This window comes from Carya illinoinensis, chromosome 15 (assembly GCF_018687715.1).
Source record: "Carya illinoinensis cultivar Pawnee chromosome 15, C.illinoinensisPawnee_v1, whole genome shotgun sequence".
NCBI lineage: Eukaryota > Viridiplantae > Streptophyta > Magnoliopsida > Fagales > Juglandaceae > Carya > Carya illinoinensis.
In genome coordinates this window covers 34,268,035-34,288,089 of record NC_056766.1, presented here as the reverse complement: position 1 = coordinate 34,288,089, position 20,055 = coordinate 34,268,035, and the positions used below count along the sequence as shown (strand labels likewise).

At 38.5% G+C, this 20,055-nt stretch overlaps 1 protein-coding gene across 1 annotated transcript; it reads left to right on the top strand.

Moving 5' to 3' along the window:
- Positions 1-7,359: 7,359 nt before the first annotated feature.
- LOC122296851 (class V chitinase-like) lies at positions 7,360-8,449 on the top strand. The gene is made up of 2 exons (XM_043106649.1): positions 7,360-8,294; positions 8,389-8,449. Exons 1-2 carry the CDS (start codon positions 7,360-7,362, stop codon positions 8,447-8,449), a joined length of 996 nt encoding a protein of 331 aa, XP_042962583.1.
- The last annotated feature ends 11,606 nt before the right edge of the window (positions 8,450-20,055 follow it).

Below are 20,055 nucleotides of genomic sequence, written 5' to 3'. Positions count from 1 at the left end.
ATTTTACATTTAAATTACTCTCTAGTTTAAATTACTTTATTGTTGGGTTTTAATTAATTATTTTATTAATATTTAGTTGTTGTGTTTTTATTTATCTTTTAAATATTTTTACTGTCTTTTTATTTCTTGGACCTTTATTTTCGGTTTGAGCTTGTTTTTAGTTGGTTTTCCTTTGTTTTTGGGCCTAGCCTATTCAAAATTGAAGCCCAGCCCTAGTGCCTTGTGAAGCTTAGCCCATTGGTCTTCATTTCAGCCCCTCTCCCTCTTGAACGACATCGTTTTGTGCCCAGCCCATAGGGCTTAATTCCTTTCTTCTTCATCAGCACCTCTTGCCTTTTTCTTCATCCTCTTCATTCGTTTCTTCTTCTTCCTTCAACTGCACAACAACTCCTTCTCCTTCTTCAGTTCCATTTCTTTTCTTCTTTTATTTCGGTTTCATTCCTCTGTTTTTGGCATGGTGCTGCTGCTCTTCATCCCATGCTTCTTCTTCATTTCTTCTTCTTCTTTTCGTCGTTTACTGCTCAATGAGTCCTCCATTTTCGGTTGCTAGTGGTTCCATTGTAAGCTCTTTAAATTTTAGGTTTCTCTTTTGTTGTAACTGTGTGTTTCTCTTCTCTTTAGCATTTATTTTTCCTCTGTTTTCTCTCCTTTTGCAAGTCTGTCTGTAAGCCTCCATTGTTGCTCTTTCTCTTATTTTTCCTTAGTAAATTTCGTGGCTCATGCTTGTGTTTTATTTCCATTTCATTTTCATTTGTTTGGTTCTTCCATTTCTCTATTTGTGTCCTTGTCGTGCCCCTATTTTCTGGCCTTAACCGTTGGTTGCTTTTTTGTGTTTCTTGTTGATTTTGTTCTTGCCGTGAACCTCCATTGCTGTTCCTCTGCCTTAATTTTACCCTTGGTTATTTCTTGTTCAAACTTGTGAAATCCTCCTTGCAATTTCTATTGTTTCGGTTTGGCCATGTTCCATTTTAGTCTCAAATCCACACCCTTGTTTTGATCCTAAACTGTGGGGTTCATTTTCGGTTTCTTGGTAATTTTTTGTGCTTGCCGTGAGTTGAATTTTCCAACCACCATATTTTTTATTTTAAAACAAGAAAGCCCATAATCCTAATAAATACAATAATTACTTAGTTAAAATACACGTAAATACAGGGCTATCATAGGTGTAATCGATTCAGTCCGGTTTGGTCTGGGAGGAATCATGAACCAAAAATTTCAGTCCGTCATTTTTGCCAGACCAGACCTTTAGTTAGCTATCAATCCATGAACATTTTTTTTTCATTGTATATATATGGCTGATAAAATTAAGTGATGTCTTTAACATTTTTTTCAATGTATATATATGGTTAATGAAATAAGTGATTTTTTTAACATTTTATATATAGTTAATAAATATTAAATAACTTCATTGTATATATAGTCAATGTTGATTCATTGGATGAAAATTACATAATTAACTTATATAACTACTATATAAAATAATATATAATATATATAAAAAAATAATATATTATCTTCTGTATCTTCTGTTTGCATAATTTTTCTTTTCCACCTACATATATTTTGATTGTTAGACTTAGTTTTATTTATTGAGATTTTGCAAAATATCACTTTGGTGTCCACATCTATAGTTTCGCTCCCCAAAATTGTAGCTTTTGATGCAAAGGATGGGTACGAGTATGGAGATCAGGCTCTGCCTTAGGAGTAAAGATCAGGATTATTTCTCCTAAATATTTAAGTGTTAATTTTTGGCTCTTTGTTATTCTTGGAAGACTGTAATATTCTTTTGTCTATTGCTCGAGGACTTGTCGCTTATGGACACTAGCATGGTGATGTAATTTAAATTTCTCTGAGATTGTTAGTTAGATTTTTTTGACTGCTTTTTTATTTTCCGTTGTGATATAACTGTGCCTCTACTAACATATATTGGGCTTCTTCAAACGAGATGCACCTTAGGAGGGGTGTGGAATATCCCCTCCGATAAAGGACATCGTCAGCTTTAGGGTAATGCGTCACTCTGTTCCTGATCTTCCTGGCTTCCCATCTGTTGTCGAGAACCTCGTTGGCATCTAAGTATCTAATAATCTCCAATGCCGACTCTGATGCTCTTGATTTGACTTCCACTACCTCAATCCCCACGGTAGGTACCTCAATGGTACTAACTACCATTCGCTCAGGGAGGGGAGAATTATCCTACCCAGACGCTGTTCTGCTAACTTGTCTGCCTTTTGATTCTCGACCCTTTGAACCTGTTTAATTTGGAAGTATCTGAAACGGGTGTGCTCGATCTTAATCAGTATTAAATAATTTTTCAATTTTACGCTCTTTGTCGGAAATTACCCCCGTACTTGGCTGACCACTACATGGGAGTTGGCTAGTACTGCTACTTTCTCTACGACCAGAGACTTGGTGATCGTTAAGACAAAGAACAATGCCTCGTACTCCACCTCGTTGTTCTTAGTTTTGAACGCTAGCATAATAGAGTAGTTATAATCTTCACCTTCATATGTAACAATATGCACCCCCACTCCCCCTCCAACTCGACAAGACTAGCCGTCGATAAGGACTTGCCAGGGCTTCACAGGAGGTGCATGTTCAGCCTTCTATAGGAAGGTGGTGAATTCTGCTACAAAGTCTGCCAACACTTGTCTCTTGATCAAAGTCTGTGGCGCATACTCGATGTCAAATTTGCTCAACTCCATGACCCAATTTGTGAGGGGCCAGAGGCATCCGGTTTTTGCACAATCTTCTTCAAGGGAGTCTCGGTAAGGGCCTTTATTGGGTGAACTTGAAAATACGAGCGGAGCGTCCAAGTGGTTACCATCTTGGCGAAGGAACATGACAAGTAGTGATGCTGCCTTCTTGAATCTTGTCTTGAACTAGGTGACAATCCATCTCAATGTGTTTAGTTCACTGGTGAAAAATCGGATTTGCAGCTATGTGTAATGTTGCCTGATTGTCACAGTAAAGTAAGGCAGATTGAGAATGAGAAATCTGAAAGTCAGCAAGCAAATATCTCAACCAAGTGAGTTCGCAACAAGTAGAGGCCATGGAACGGTACTCGGCTTCAGTCGACGAGCGAGAAACAACTAATTGTTTCTTTGTTTTCCAAGAAACTAGTGAGTTATCGAGGAAGATGCAATAACCAGTGACTAAACGACGAGTGTTGGGATAAGAGGCCCAATTAGAGTCAGAAAAAGCTTTGAGTTGGAGCTGAGAAGTAGAGGACAGCAAAATGCCTTGACCGGGGGCAGCTTTGATGTATCTCAATACCTTGTGTGCAGTAGCCATATGTGTAGATGTAGGATGATCCATAAATTGACTCAAAAGCTGGACAACATAACATATGTCGAGCCTAGTAAGTGTTAAGTACAATAAACGGCCAATGAGTCGAAGGTAGGGACTTGGATCAACCAGAGGAACACTAGTTGTTTTGCTGATCTTAAAATTCTGGCCAAGGTGAATTTTGAGAGGCTTGTCCCAAGTGTACTTGAGTTCGCTAAGATATCCAACGCGTATTTTCTTTGACATAGATGGATGCCTTTGGATGAACGGGAAACTTCCAAGCCAAGAAAATAATGCAAGGAACCAAGGTCTTTAATTTTAAAGTGACTATTGAGGAATGCTTTAAAAGAAGCAATAGAAGAAGAGTAATTTCTAGCCACAATAATATCGTCAACATATACGAGCAATGCAGTAAATGAAGTGCCTTCAAATTTAGTGAAAAGGCTATAATCAGCCTTAGATTGGCTAAAACCAAAAGTAAGAAGAGAGGAAGAGAACTTGGAGTACTATTGTCTTGAAGCTTGCTTGAGGCCATATAAACTCTTAAGCAATTTGCACACTTGGTGAGGTCCTCCTTTTGTGTATCCCAGAGGTTTACACATGTAGATCTCCTCGTCCAAATCACCGTGGAGAAATGCGTTGTTGACATCAAATTGGTGGAGGAACCAGCCTTTAACAGCTGCTACTGAAAATAAAACCCAAACAATGACCAATTTAACAACGGGAGAGAAAGTCCCGGTGTAGTCAATACCCTCTTGTTGGGTGAAACCTTTGGTGACAAGCCTAGCTTTCAGCCTCTCAACAGTCCCATCAGAATTAAACTTTGTCTTGTACACATATTTACAGTCAATTGCTACTTTTCCAGGAGGAAGGTCAGGGATGAACAAAGTGTTGTTTTGCTCTAAAGCTTTTAGTTCAGAATTCATAGCTTCACACCAGCCAGGGTCCTTAAGTGCTTGCTTGTATGTTTGTGGGTCAGAAATGGAAGAAATTGAAGTGGAAAAGGCAATAAATGAGGGAGAGAATTTCTGGTATGTGAGAGAGTTTGATAAAGAATAATTGTTACCTAAAACAATGTCTTCCAGCTTGGACAACAATGGTGGGGAAGCAGGGAGTGTGCCCTGTTGACAGTGGAAGTCTTGAAGATATTGAGGAGCTTTCCTTAACCTTGTTGTCCTGTGAAGAGGGGGTGTGAGGGAGGAAGGGGTAGTGGTATTTGTGGAAGGAAGGGAGGGACAAGTGTGAGGTGTGGTTGCTGTATTCTCAGGAGAGAGGGTGGGCGGCCCAGAATTATTTTGTGATGGCATGGGATGGGATTGTGTAGCTATTTGGGGAAAATCAAGCAGGTCTGGAAGTGGTTTGGTGAAAACAAAATCATTATGTGAGGGTGAAGAAATGTTGGAAGTAAGTGAGTGAAAAGGGAATATTGTCTCATGAAAGACAACATCCCGAGAGATGAAGGTTGATTTGGTGTTAAGGTCAAGAAGTTTATATCTCTTGATGCCAAAGGGATAGCCAAGAAAGATACACATGCGACCCCAAGTTGTTTTTGGCACGAAGGGCCCATCGCATAGCACGCCACCAAGTGATGTAGTTATCGGTTGTGACCAAATCGGTTGTGAACACTTAATTTCGTCAAAACTGCAACGATTTTTAAGGATTTTTGCGACGCTTTTGAGTGCTATAAAATGCATGATTTCTTATAGTGAAACAAATACCGTAGTACTTAAGGATAAATTAATAATGCATATCTACTATGAGTCTGGAGGTGGTCTCTTGTTTTAGATACGTAAAGAAATTTTTTATATTAGTCGGTTAAACAGGCTAGCTGTTTAATTGGGAGTTGGGATAATTTGTTTTAGACATATTGGGAGTAGTACTACGTACTACTCTAATGGTAATAATTTTAATCTATAATATGAGAGGTATCGTCGTACTCTTCGATCGATTAGTCCCTTCATTTCAGGGACGTGATCGAAGGCTTAATTTCTTAATTGTCGGCCGCATGATGCATGCAGTCATGCACAAGTCTACGATGTCATGATCGATCTAGAGCCTCATATGTTATATGTACACGTACATGACGCACATGAACACATTAACGAGGATGTTAGATGTCTGGATTGTGAATTAATGCTCATTTAATTATGTTTTTATGTAGTTTTGTGAGGTAAAAGTAGCTAGCTTGCTTGCTTTAAGATCAGATCAATAATTAGGACAATACGTACATTTTCTTCTTATTATTTTTTTCGAAACGTACATTTTATAATTAATTAATAAACATCTAAGGTTAACGTAGGGAAGACCAACTTCATCCAACAGATCAATATCTTTAGCTAGAAACTAATTACCTTGGCCCCGATAATTCTTGGGAAATTTCCACCTTCTAAGTATACATGATCTTTTTCAAGACAATCCACCTGGCCATATTTTCTGCATGCATGTTCATGCTGGGAGCAATGTGAATAATCGAGGTCATTCACTACAACAATTTGAGTTTTTGGGACAATTTTTCTTTGGATGAAAATCGTCCCAAAATGTAAGATGTAAGGATGAAATTCTGATTTCGTATCAAAAAAATTCTGAAATATGCTTCCCGTTCGAACACATTCAAACGGTATACTTAGGGACAATAAATTTCTTCCCTAGTGAAATAATCATTCGCGATTGGCGAAAAAATTGACATGTCGTTCGCGGGAAACTAATTTACCGTTCGAATGTCCACTGAAACCTTTCGAGCATTTAAATCACCAAGTTTTGAATGATCAGTTAACGTTCAAACAGTAACATTAATTTAATAAAGCATTTAATCAATTAATTAAAGAATTAATAATAGTCAACAACAAAATAATTTATAAAAGAAATATCTAGTGCACAATTAATTAAACATAGAAAACATCATATATTGTCCATACCAAAAACAAAACAAAATACAAAAAAACAAGTCAACTTTTGCAAATCCTAATACAAAATATATATATATATATATATATTAGAAAATTATAATATTCTAACCCTCTTTTAATTTTATAATTTTTGTATTCAACTTTTTCTCTCTCATTTTTCAAAATTCCATAAAATATCTTAACTCAAACTATTTGTTCACTACTAATCACATATTTCTCAACTCATCTTATTTGTATAACCAAACGAAACTTAATTCCCTCTAGTCCAAGTACTGCAGTTAATTACTATATTTTAAGAATATAGCTTCGAGACTTTTTGTAATCTGAAATTATTTGTTTTAAATTAATTAAACGTTTTTATTCTTTGAAAGCAAACTACCTTTGAAAAAATACATGCACATTGATCATTTTAATTAGATAAGATCCATCTACAATATCCACCCGCTAATTAAGGTGTAGGCCGGCTAGAGGGATACTGCATGATGAGCATGATTATAAATATTCACAATTCAACAACTTAGACTTGTACCTTAATTAACCTTAATTCACAATTTTAGAATTGTGAATATTTAATACTCATCATGCAGTATCCCTAGCCTGCACCTTAATTAGGGTGGATATTGTCAATGGATCTTATCTAATTAAAATGATCAATGTGCATGTATTTTTTCAAATCTAGGTTGTTTCTTACACGTTTAATTAGTTTGTTTACAAATAATTCTTTAAAACAAATTCACAATTCAACAAGTTAGAAATATAATCTTATCACGATTTAATTGCCAAGAAATCGTGGGTTTTTATATGTTCCAGTCCACAACTCTTTAATTTTGTTTCCCATTGATCGAACTCTGTTTCTTCCGATTGTTTACACTAAATTTCTATAGAAAAAGAAAGGGATCATGATGATCAAGTAATTAATGTTAACTCTCATACGTTAGGTTAGGTAGGTAAATCTTGGAGGTCGACGGTCCATGCATGGATCATGCTATTCAACAACTTAGAATTGTACCATCATATAAATAATTTTGATCTTATATATGCATGCCTTTAGGTTTGAAAAGGCTATAAATACGCACGCATGCATGGCTAGCAACTACCACTACTCGTACCCCCAGACACAAAAAAATATATAGTAACTACACCACCTGCTTCGCCTTTCCTCGATTGAATGGCTTCCAGTGCTAGTCCGGTCGTTGTGAAAGCCGGATATTGGTTTTTCGGGCATGACTTGAACCGGAAAGTAGCAGAAATACCTTCCGAACTCTTCACACATCTTTATGCTTGCTTTGCCGAGGTCGACGATGATGGCCGGCTCATAATCCCTGAACCATACTCGGAACTATTACGAGACTTCACCAAAACCGTTCGAGTACGAAACCCTTCGGTGAAAACTCTTTTATCCATCGGTGGTGAAGGCCCCAACATATCTACAGCCATTGCTTCAGTGGCTAGAGATGATAAACTGCGTGACGCATTCATTAACAGGTCCATACAACTAGCCAGGGAGTACAATTACGATGGCCTGGACCTCTGCTGGCTGTACCCCTCCAAAGCCGACCAGGAGGAACAGCTTGCCTCGCTCCTCAATGAATGGCGATCTGCCCTGGACTTAGACTTCACGAAGACAAAGAAGCCAGCTAATAAGTTGCTTCTTACTGCGGCGGTGTTTCATCACCCGGGCATTCCTGGTAAAGACGGTAACATTACTTTCAATTATCCCATTCCGGCTATTAATAAAAATTTGGACTGGATCAACGTACTGGCCATTGACTTCTATACTCCTACTCCCTCCAACTCATCGCGGGAGACTGGACCGGTTCATGCCTGGCGTAATCCTAAAGAGCCAAACAGGTGCGGAAGTGATGGCATTGGTAACTGGATTAATGGAATTGGTCCTAATCCTGTAAAAATTGACGCCCAGAAGTTGGTCCTTGGCCTTCCATTTTATGGCTATCAATGGACTCTGGTAAACCACGATGATCATGGATTCTTTGCAGCAGCTGATCCAGCAAATGCAGCCGCAGCAGCCCGCTTGGAGTTCAGAATTATCCAGGAAAAACATATCAACAGGAATGCAGGCCGTCTCGTGAATGATCATGACGAGTATGGTGCCTCCTACTTGTTGAAATCAACCCAAGTGTGCTCACCCACCACCACCCACCAATTGTTAGGCCACCCACCATGTTTGTTTTACTAGGCACCCACCCTCTTCAAAGTCAGAAGATGCAGGTCATCGTAGAGGTTTGCTCTCTTATTAAGTGTGCAGAAAAATTTATCCTCACTGCGGTGAGAGATCAAGGGCAGTGGGAGAAGAGAAAGAAAGAGGGACGTGAGGGAGAGATGAGAATTTGTAGATTTTTTGTAAATCTTGTACAAATTCTATAAAAGAGGCTCCAATGGACGTATGCAATTTGCTGAACCACTTTAAAATTATTTTGTGTGATTTTCAGACAGGCCGGAGGCACAACAAATGGTATCAAAGCTCTGGTTCGAGCTGTCTGAAAATTCAAGTTGGTCACAATCAATTTTTGACAACTCTAGGGTGTTCCTCGCGTCGAGACGAATCCGTTGCCACAAACGGAATCGAAAACTGAGGTCGGAGGAGCCCACACTCGCCCCTAAAAGATCGGCGCGTGTCTCTGCTGTAACCCACGCGCCCCCACGCGTATCGGAGGTTAAGACGAGTGTTCCACACGCACCACGCACCTTCACGCGCTCCAGAGGAAGAAGACGCGTGACGGACACGCGCCCCCACGCGTCCTACAGAGGGGCTGCGCATGAACGACACGCACCTCACGCGCTTCTCACGCACACAAGCTACTGTAGCGCTTGTTGTCCACGCGCCCCCAAACGCCCTACCCGCGAGAGTTTATCCCATGTGCCAGACAGATCTGAACCGTCCATTTTTCAGATCTTTGTTGGGCTAGATCTAAGCCATTCGGAGTCCGATTTCAACGATCAAATAGTATTTTTCAACTATTTGGATCATTCCGGACTCATCCGTACGGTGGGAATGTTGAGATTCACCATCGGTACATTTAATCTGTACCGTCCGCGTGTTGCAGATCATTTTGGGCTAGATCTACGCCAGTTGGAGTTCAATTACAATGATCAAATAGTGCTGACAAACTATTTGGATCATTTCAGACTCATCCGTACGGTGGGAATGTTGAGATTCGTCATCGGTACATTCGATCTGAACCGTCCGCGTGTTGCAGATCATTTTGGGCTAGATCTACGCCAGTTGGAGTTCCATCGCAATGATCAAATAGTGGTGACAAACTATTTGGATCATTTTGGACTCATCGGTACGGTGGGAATGTTGAGATTCACCATCGGTACTTTTGATCTGAACCGTTCATAGTTGCAGATCAGTTATGGGCTTGATCGTAGCCACTTGGAGTCATGACGGACTCATTTGTTTTGGGCTTGATCGCAGTCAGTTGGAGTCATGATGGACTCATGTGTTTAGGGCTTGATCACAGCCAGTTGGAGTCATGACAGACTCATTTGTTTTGGGCTTGATCGCAGCCAGTTGGAGTCATGACAGACTCATTTGTTTTGGGCTTGATCGCAGCCAATTGGAGTCGTGCCAGACTCATTGGTTTTGGAGCTTGATGTCAGCCAGTTGGAGTCCAATGTTGCCGGACTCGGTACGTTTGGGCTTGATTTAAGCCAGTTGGGATCGTGAAGTATGAAGAGCAAACTTCAGATCATTGGACGATGTTGATTAACTTGTTATATCAGCAGGTTTTGGCAGTCATACAACTCATGGAGCATAATGTTATTAGGAGGAGAACCGTATCGGACCTCATTGTGGTTTTCTTTGAAAAGCCAGTTGCAAATAACAAAGTGCTGATGAAGAAATTGTTCAACTTCAGAAAAGGCAGAAGGTACTATTGTTGCCCAATAACATTTGACGTTGTGGTCAAAAGGTTGGGAGGTCATGAGAATGGCTATGAGTAATTCTGCAAAGAAGTCGAAGTTAAAGTTTCTCAATGTAAGAGATCTTATCCTAGATGAGGAGGTGTGCAGAAGAGATTCTGGCAAGATCTCGAGTTGTTGGTCCTGAATGTTGATAGTAAGGACAGAGGCAAGTCAAGATCTGGATAACAGATGACTCGCTAGAAATTGTGGCAAGACAGGCCACAAGAGACTGCTAAAATCAGGAGAAAGTTGTAAATGATGTTGTGAATATGGTGACTGAAGAAATACATGGCGTTGCATTTCTTGCAGTGTACAATGCTGTTAAAGACAGCTTGAAGACAGCAGTCATTCAGTAGTGTTTTCTCAAAAAGATATGGAAGGTCACGAATGATTCATTGGTCTTGGCTTGTGGTAATAGTCGTGTGAATTAGATAAGGACATGAAGAAATCTCCCTAGACCACGACATGAAGCAAAGGTGTGAAAGATGAGAACAAAACGTCAGATGTTCCATGGATATCTACACCTAAAGTTGATGATCACATGGCTGCCAAGACGATCAGACTTCCATGGTGGTTACTACCTTAAACTATATCCTGCTGAATGAAGGTAGTGAACTACGGTATGAAGAAAAATCTTGCAAGAAGGAAGATTATGCAAGTCGGAGACTGCACACAGGATGGGCACATGCGACTGAAGACAGCAGCAGGATGATGAGTCAGTCAAGTCAGAGATGGAGACCTCAGCAACAGGTTCTCTGATATGTGTCAAGGTCCGTGCGAGACCATTGATTCCTAGTGCAGTAGGAAATGTGTTGCCCTGTATGTATGTGTTGATTAAGGGCACTGTACGTGATAAACTAAAGTTATGCATCACTTTAGTTAGTCTTCTGACTTTAAGACATGAGCTGTAAAATTGTAAAGATGATAAGGGATCATGCTAGAGATAGAGACTAGCATGTTGAGAACCAGTCTCCAAGTTGGAGATTCATGTGATCGTAGGATTATGGAGCCTGGTTTGAAAGTTGTAAAGGTACCAGGTAGATTGTTCGCTCGGTTGTAGCTCGAGTGAAGCTCGGTTTGCTCAAGGTGTACATGAGTGCGGACTCATGGACTCGAGCAAAAGAAGAATCCTAGAGAGTTGAGATTGTGCAGTGAAGCACTTGTAAATCTCCTCTGAAGAAAATCCCTTGCAAGTTCCGTGCATGTAGACGATGCTAATGCATTTGAAATTGCATTTGGAGAAGCATTTGGACATCCATTTGAAGACGTACCTGCAGATGCATTGGAGCGTATTTGATAGCAAAAATCTCTCATGTTAAAGAAAGAGGTGCATTCATTTGAAAAATGTTCAAATGAATAAGTTTGCAAGCAGCCTGGTGTGGCACACTTGGGTGGAGGGGGTGATTGTTGAAATCAACCCAAGTGTGCTCACCCACCACCACCCACCAATTGTTAGGCCACCCACCATGTTTGTTTTACTAGGCACCCACCCTCTTCAAAGTCAGAAGATGCAGACCATCGTAGAGGTTTGCTCTACTATAAATAGGAGAGCTTAAGTGTGTAGAAAAATTTATCCTCACTGCGGTAAGAGATCAAGGGCAGTGGGAGAAGAGAAAGAAAGAGGGACGTGAGGGAGAGATGAGAATTTGTATATTTTTTGTAAATCTTGTACAAATTCTATAAAAGAGGCTCCAGTGCACGTAAACAATTTGCTGAACCACTTTAAAATTGTTTTGTGTGATTTTCGGACAGGCTGGAGGCACAACACCACTGGCATCACGAGGCTAGTTGGATTGGTTTTGAGGATGAGCATAGCACCGCTACTAAGGTTAAGGAGGTGTTTAGCGGAAATAACTTGGGCGGTTACTTTGCATGGCATCTGGCCGCCAATGACGACAATTGGACTCTCTCAAATGCAGGTAATTAGCAGCATGGATTCAATAATATTTTTACGAGTACTGCTAGGTTTACGTAGTGATTTCAATCAAGTAAAAATTATAAACTATTGCGGCTAAATGTGATTTTTTTTTTATAAGAAAACTGACATTAATTATAATAATCACTGTTTACAAACCATTATCAAGCCAAATTGCTTGAGAAAAAATTCGGAAAAACCATTATACCACATCTCAATAGTCTCATCAACCCAAGCATGTCGGGCTAAGCCATGAGCAGCGTCATTACCCTCTCTACTTACATGTTGAATCCGAAACTCATCAAAACCGGACAGCAAATTCTTGGTTTCATGCAGTAAAACCCCCAGCCTTGAGGAAGATTCTGTTGAAGATTGAAGATCCTTGACCATCAACAAACAGTCACTCTCAATCAGCACCTTTTTAATACCCATAGGGATACATAGTTGCAGGCCTCGAAACACAGCAAATAATTCAATGTCTTCAGGATCTGCAACCTCAACTTCAGCCTTACTAACAACCATAATAACCTTCCCCTCAGTAATGGTCTAGTGACATCAATTTTGATGCGGACACTCATGAATTCCCCCCATGCCATCTCCACTTCTCCAGATCAACATCCTCCACTGATCCCACCTTACTCCCAATGAGATTACCCACATATATATTTCTTGCACTAATAGGAAGATCGTGCAATCGGAGCCAGAAGAGTGCCTCCGTAAGTTGTATAGGATGAATTGATTGATTGCCCTCAACCTCCTTAATCAATACCAGTTGTTTATCAAAAGATCATGGGCCATCACGCACAACTCTATTCTTAAAAACACTTAGAAACAGAAACTTTAGCAGAGCAAAAAAGACGAAAGGAGAAGAGGCTTCTGAAGAAAGAATTCGTGTAAAAATGAATTAAAGAATAAAGTCCATGTACAGTGGCTTATTTATACAAGCTGAAATAAAAGGAATAAAAATGCTATACGGCAAGGGTAGAATATTATAGAATTAAAAATAAATAAAATTACAATTATGTCTTTATACAAAAAATGACTATACAAAAAATGACCATTATGTCCTGATAATCCCGACCCGTAACTCCTGAAATTCAACTAGCATCAAGGTTGCATTCAAATCTCTAAACCGAGTACCCCTTCGCAGATCTCCATATTTTCTTCATCGTCTGTTTGAATGCTTCTTTGTTATAGTGCCTGGACGTCAAAACTTGAACCATCAGACGACACTTCCCACCCCAGATGATAGCATCTTCCAGATTCTGTGGCTCCACTATAACTTCCTCTTGTTCGCATTTTGTCAACTTCAGGCGTAAGTTGATAGAGAACCTCCAACTTGTCCTCCATCGTACCCCGAAAGAACCTGCACCAGGCAGGGGAAGAGCCTCTACGAGGAAGAATACTCCCGAGATGAAATTAGATAGTTTAAAAGTGGCTAAATGTGATTTATTAAATCTAGTTTATTGGGAAAAAAAATAAAAAACTTTACAATCTCATATATCATGCATGATGAATGATCATGATCTTTATATTCTAAGTCCTACATATCTTCATTAGTTATAAACGCCTACGTACGTACGGCCTGTTGGGTCGTTTGTGACAATAACTTTTGTAAATAAATTTAATTAACCAAAGCCAAACGTTGGGAAAACAAGAATCTCTATATGTCCTAGCTAGCTCTCTTTTCTGAAAATTTTATTTTCTATATTCTAATGGACTTAATTTCTCTTTCTTTTCGTAGCTTCCAATGCACGGGATAATGCGATTAATAATCCGACCTTAACGCTCATGGCCAAGGCTTCTGGAGAAGAGAATACTAATAATGATCCTAACACTAGTAGTAGTAGCAGCAGCACTACTAGTACTACTAGTACCACTACTACTACTACTACTGCTACCACTACTACTACAGATACTACTACTACTGCTTCTGTTAATATATGTAACATATTATAAGCTGCTTGCATTAATTATGAACAATAAGGCCAATGGCTAGCTGGCTATCATGCTGCATGTGTACGTACGTTGTTTGTAACTTGTCATGTTATTATTATCATTGTCAATAAGGTTAATTGTACGAGATGATGATCAATGTTCTCATGTTTTTTTCATGATTATAATATATATTAGATATATATTAGTTTTTAAATTTTTGAAAGTTTGGGAATTTTAAAATGGACAACCCTGCTTTATTCTTGAGAGTCACTACAAGAAAAACGGATTTTTATAACCAATTTCTTGCAACGAAAAGCCTATTCACAACCAATTCAAGAAAAATAAATTTTCGTAATCAATTTATTGTAATGAAAAGACTATTCACAACCTTTCATTGCAATAAATTGATTACAAGAACTCGTTTTTCTTATAGTGAGTCTGATTTTAATTAATAATGAAGACGATAAATTAAGGTGTGGTTTAGAGTAGCATGAAAGCAAACAGAACCCTAGAAACATTTGGCTTTCCTTCCTCACCGGCCCTTAGGCGCCGTCTCTCTTTTCCCTCCCTTTCTCTCTTGGCATCTAGATCAATCACCCTCATGATGTATGCATGCATGCATTGTGGTTGCATATATTGTTGATTCACACTATGAAATATAGAAAGATCAATATGCAAATATGTTTAATGACATATAATATATATACTACTAATATGGAAATTGACCACGTTAGCTAGAATAAAAACGTTTTAGACTATTGAGTTTTTATTTTATTTTATTTATTTTTTGTTTCATGTCCTTGATAATTAATGGGTACCAACTTGATGTATATGCTATTGATCACGTATATCTTATTGATGTAAATGTAAGCAGTGTAATTAAGCACCGAACTTATAAATATATAGTAGAGCTAAAAATATATTGCACGTGAATTAGTTCATTAATTTAAAAATATCCCTAGCCTGCACCATTGATTTGAACACAAGAAAACTATTCTCCATGATAATTTTAGTCCCAGTATTTATTAGATTGACTAAATTCTCTAATGTTTGACTCATTCATTGATCATCATCATGTATTACTAAACTCAATGTGTATTGTCTCAAAGGTGTACGTACCAAGCTTGTTTTCGGAGAAGAAACGATTCTCAATTTTATTACTAAAGTACTCTCGGTACTCTTCCAGTGAGAAAATACCTTTAATTAATTTACAAAAAATAATTTCGAATTACAAAAGATATATATATCTCACAACTGAACTCTTAAAAAGAAGTAATTAAAAACCCTGTCGTTACTCATGATCTCATGTCTTAATTAGCGTAACTATTAATTACCGATCATCATTAATTAATCGCACTTGAACCAGAGGGAAGACTTCGCTACATCTGATCAAGTATTATTAATGTATCATGCATGATATGCATAATATAAATTAGGTGATACGTACCTATATATATAGATAAAAGTCTCGAATCCCGGCCCCCTCATGATCTAGTATTTGAGTACTGTGCCTAGCATGCGCTCTTCGATCAGTTTGATGTGTCATACACGTCATGCGCGCCATGCACACGTCTGAGCACGATCAAACACTACAACAGAATGGCGTTTTCCCGGCGATGTCAAATCACCGACAAAACCATTAAAATTCCCACTATATACATATCCCAGCGATTACAAAATCGCCGACTGTTCGCCGGTACTATTCTTCCACTTCAGATATACCACGGCGAAAATTAAAAATCGCTGTGAAAAGATCACTCATTGGCAGCGATTTTTCGATCGCTGCCATATAGTTTAAAAGCCATAAAGTGATATTCCAGCGATTAAAAAATCGTTGCCGAATGATTTGGCAGCAGTTTTGTAATCGCTGCTATATACTTTCCTGGTTTCAAAATGGTATGGCAGCGATTAAAAAATCACTAACATATGAATTGGCAGTGGTTTTGTAATCACTGCCATATTCTTTCCTGGTTTCAATATCATATGGCAGCGATACTAAAATGGCAACGGTTTTGTAATCGCTGCCATATTCTTTCCTGGTTTCAATATCATATGGCAGTGATACAAAAATCGCTGCCATATCAGCGATTTTTTGTAGTGGCAACGATACAAAAATACCATGAAATCGCCGGAATAGCCCCGATTTCTTGTAGTGAAAGCATGATTACACGCATACGTATGATAAGAATTAATTAATTATGGTCCGTGCTTGATATAATGCAATATTGGAGCATGAATGATAAGGTAAGATGGGGTTTCAGCTATTAAGGTAAGATAGGGTTTCAATTTTGATAAGTGGAGAAGGTCTTGGTTGACTTCAGAGATTTTAGGAATGAAGAGATTTAAGGAATTGGAGATGAAATGGGAATTCCTTAAATCAAGGGATTGGATTGGATTGGAGAAGAGTCAAGGATTCCTAAAATGTTGGAATTACCTTACAAGACTCTTGGTGGTTTCTGTGACGCCTCCAACTCCTACGCACGCAAATACTAGAATCGAGGCATCGGGATGATAACAACACAGGTCACGCAACCCAACGACAAGTGCTAAGTGTTTGCACATGCAATACATGTAAAACAAAAGACGCAGCGGATAGGTTAAGTCCATCAACTAAATACCAGAATTTGTTTAAATACAGATTTAAAATAAAAGCATTTTAAAAGATATTACAGTTATTAGATGAAAATACAAATAAACTAAAATATAATCACCAAAAGCGGGACATAAATCCCAACCCACGAGAAAGTGATCCCCGATCACTCCTTCGGTAGAGCCGCATCGTCAGGCTCAAACTCCTCATCATCTGTATCAAAAACTACGGTACCAATAAACGGTACCGCATTTAAGTAATAATCCAAACAAATCACGGGATAAAAACATATTCATGCAATAACAAAATGCATGAACATGATGCCATATGCATGTGACCCAAAAATCATTTCCCAAAATAATTGTATAATTTTTCATGCATACCAAAATCCCATTTTGCCCTAAAACATTTCCATTAAAATATTTTCCGCCAATTCCTAGAAAATTGCCCATTTATAAAATCACTATTTAATTACGCATGCACTGTGATCTCCCCTATGGACCATCCGCACACCCTAGCTCCTTTGCCACACCGCAGGTAACCACCATGCATGTGACTACATGACGAACGATCCCAGTTCTGCGCCCAACACGTACGTAACCAAGCATCCTCTAGCCCCCACCAGCATAGGGGCCACGAAGTCAGCACAAGAGCGTTACCATCTCGTCCAAGTCCGTTGTCGCCCAGCTACAACTCAGGGGACATCACTCAGTATATTCTACTCTCGGGTGACTAAAGGAGTTCCATCGAGATAATGCCCCATCTCGGCCTGGAGTCGTGATACACACGCACCCAAAAACTATTTCTCACATGAAAACTCAGTTTTCATTTCTAACACATGAACATGCATGCAATTATGTGAAAATTCAATTTTCATTTACAAACATGAACATGCGTGCACTTATGCAATGTATATAGCACGACACAAGTATCCAACAACCAACAAATCCCAGCATAATCCAATCATATAAACAACTCTATCCTCCAATCCAACCGACCCCCAAACTCCTCAGACTAAACATCTAGCACAACCAACCAAATCATAAAAGATTTGTTAGTGCAAAATATATTTAAATCTCAAAAGGTTCTTTGGAAAAATACTTACAGTGATGAAATGAACTATGGAAGATCAAAGATCACGCCAAAAGTGTCGGAGTAGCGGCGGACCTGAGTTTTCCAAGCAATAGCCATGGGTCTCAAAACTGGAAATTTCGAAGGGGGAGCTTGGCTGGTTATGGAGGGGCATGAAGGAGCTAAGGGAAGTTCTAGGAGGCAAGAGGTGGGGGCTTTAAGCCTTGGGTGGCGCGCACATTGGATTTGGCCATGTTGGAGAGAGGGAACTCGTGATAGAGTGAGAGGGCAAGAGAGGAGCCACGGGTTTCAAGTTAACGAGAGAAGGAAGGGATGGTGAAGGTGATGTCGTGGTAGTGCTCGGTGGATGTGATACCCCGTATTTACATGTATTTTTATTGAATGATTATTTAAATTATTATAATTAGTGGTTCTCTTGTTTTAAATTAATTGTGATTTTCGCGGTATTGTTTTATGATTATAAAGTTGTGAAATTTAAATAATGTGCTTTCTTGATATTAATAATTATTTTACATTTAAATTACTCTCTAGTTTAAATTACTTTATTGTCGGGTTTTAATTATTTTATTTTATTAATATTTAGTTGTTGTGTTTTTATTTGTCTTTTATATATTTTTACTGTGTCTTTTTATTTCTTGGATATTTATTTTCGGTTTGAGCTTGTTTTTAGTTGGTTTTCCTTTGTCTTTGGGCCTAGCCCATTCAGAATTGAAGCCCAGCCGCTGTGCCTTGTGAGGCTTAGCCCATTGGTCTTCATTTCAACCCCTCTCCCTCTTGAATGGCGTCGTTTTGTGCCCAGCCCTTAGGGCTTAATTCCTCTCTTCTTCATCAGCACCTCTTGCCTTTTTCTTCGACTTCTTCATTCATTTCTTCTTCTTCCTTCAACCACATGACAACTCCTTCTCCTTCTTCATTTCAATTTCTTTTCTTCTTTTATTTCGGTTTCAATCCTCTGTTTTTGGCATGGTGCTGCTGCTTTCCTTCCCATACTTCTTCTTCATTTCTTCTTCTTCTTTCCGTCGTTTGCTGCTCAATGAGTCCTTCATTTTCAGTTGCTAGTGGTTCCATTGTAAGCTCTTTAAATTTCAGGTTCCTCTTTTGTTGTAACTGTGTGTTTCTCTTCTCTTTAGCATTTATTTTTCCTCTGTTTTCTCTCCTTTTGCAAGTCTGTCCATAAGCCTCCATTGTTGCTATTTCTCTTATTTTTCCTTAGTAAATTCCGTGTCTCATGCTTGTGTTTTATTTCCATTTCATTTTCATTTGTTTGGTCCTTCCATTTCTCTATTTGTATCCTTGTCGTGCCCCTGTTTTTTGGCCTTAACCGTCTGTTGCCTTTTTGTGTTTCTTGTTGATTTTGTTCTTGCCGTGAGCCTCTATTGCCGTTCCTCTTCCTTAATTTCACCCTTGGCTATTTCATGTTCAAACTTGTGAAATCCTCCTTACAATTTCTATTGTTTTGGTTTGGTCGTGTTCCATTTTAGTCTCAAACCCACGCCCTTGTTTTGATCCCAAACCGTGGGGTTCATTTTCGGTTCTTGGTAATTTTTTGTGCTTGCCGTGAGTTGCATTTTCTAGCCACCATAAGTTTTTTATTTTAAAACAAGAAAGTCCATAATTCTAATAAATACAATAATTACTTAGTTAAAATACACGTAAATATGGGATATCACAGATGTAATTGATCCAGTCCGGTTTGGTCTGGGAGGAATCATGAACCAAAAATTTCGGTCCGTCATTTTTGCCTAACCGAACCATTAGTTAGCTATCAGTCCATGAACATTTTTTTTTCATTGTATATATATGGCTAATAAAATTAAGTGATGTCTTTAACATTTTTTTTCATTGTATATATATGGTTAATAAGTGATTTTTTTAACATTTTATATATAGTTAATAAATATTAAATAACTTCATTGTATATATAGTCAATGGTGACATATATAACTACTATATAAAATAATATATTAGATATATAAAAAAATAATATATTATCTTCTGTATCTTCTGTTTGCATATTTTTTCCTTTCCACCTACATATATTTTGAGTGTTAGACTTAGTTTTCTTTATTGAGATTTTGCAAACTCTCACTGTGGTGTCCACATCTACAGTTTCGCTCCCCAGAACTGTAGCTTTTGATGCAAAGGATGGGTACGAGTGTGGAGATCAGGCTCTGCCTTTAGAGTAAAGATCATGATTATTTCTCCTAGATATTTAAGTGTTAATTTTTGGCTCTTTGTTATTCTTGGAAGACTGTAATATTCTTTTGTCTATTGCTCAAGGACTTGTCACTTATGGACACTAGGATGGTGATGTAATTTAATTTCTTTGGGATTGTTTGTTAGATTTTTTTGACTGCTTTTTTATTTTCCGCTATGATATAACTATGCCTCTGCTAACATGT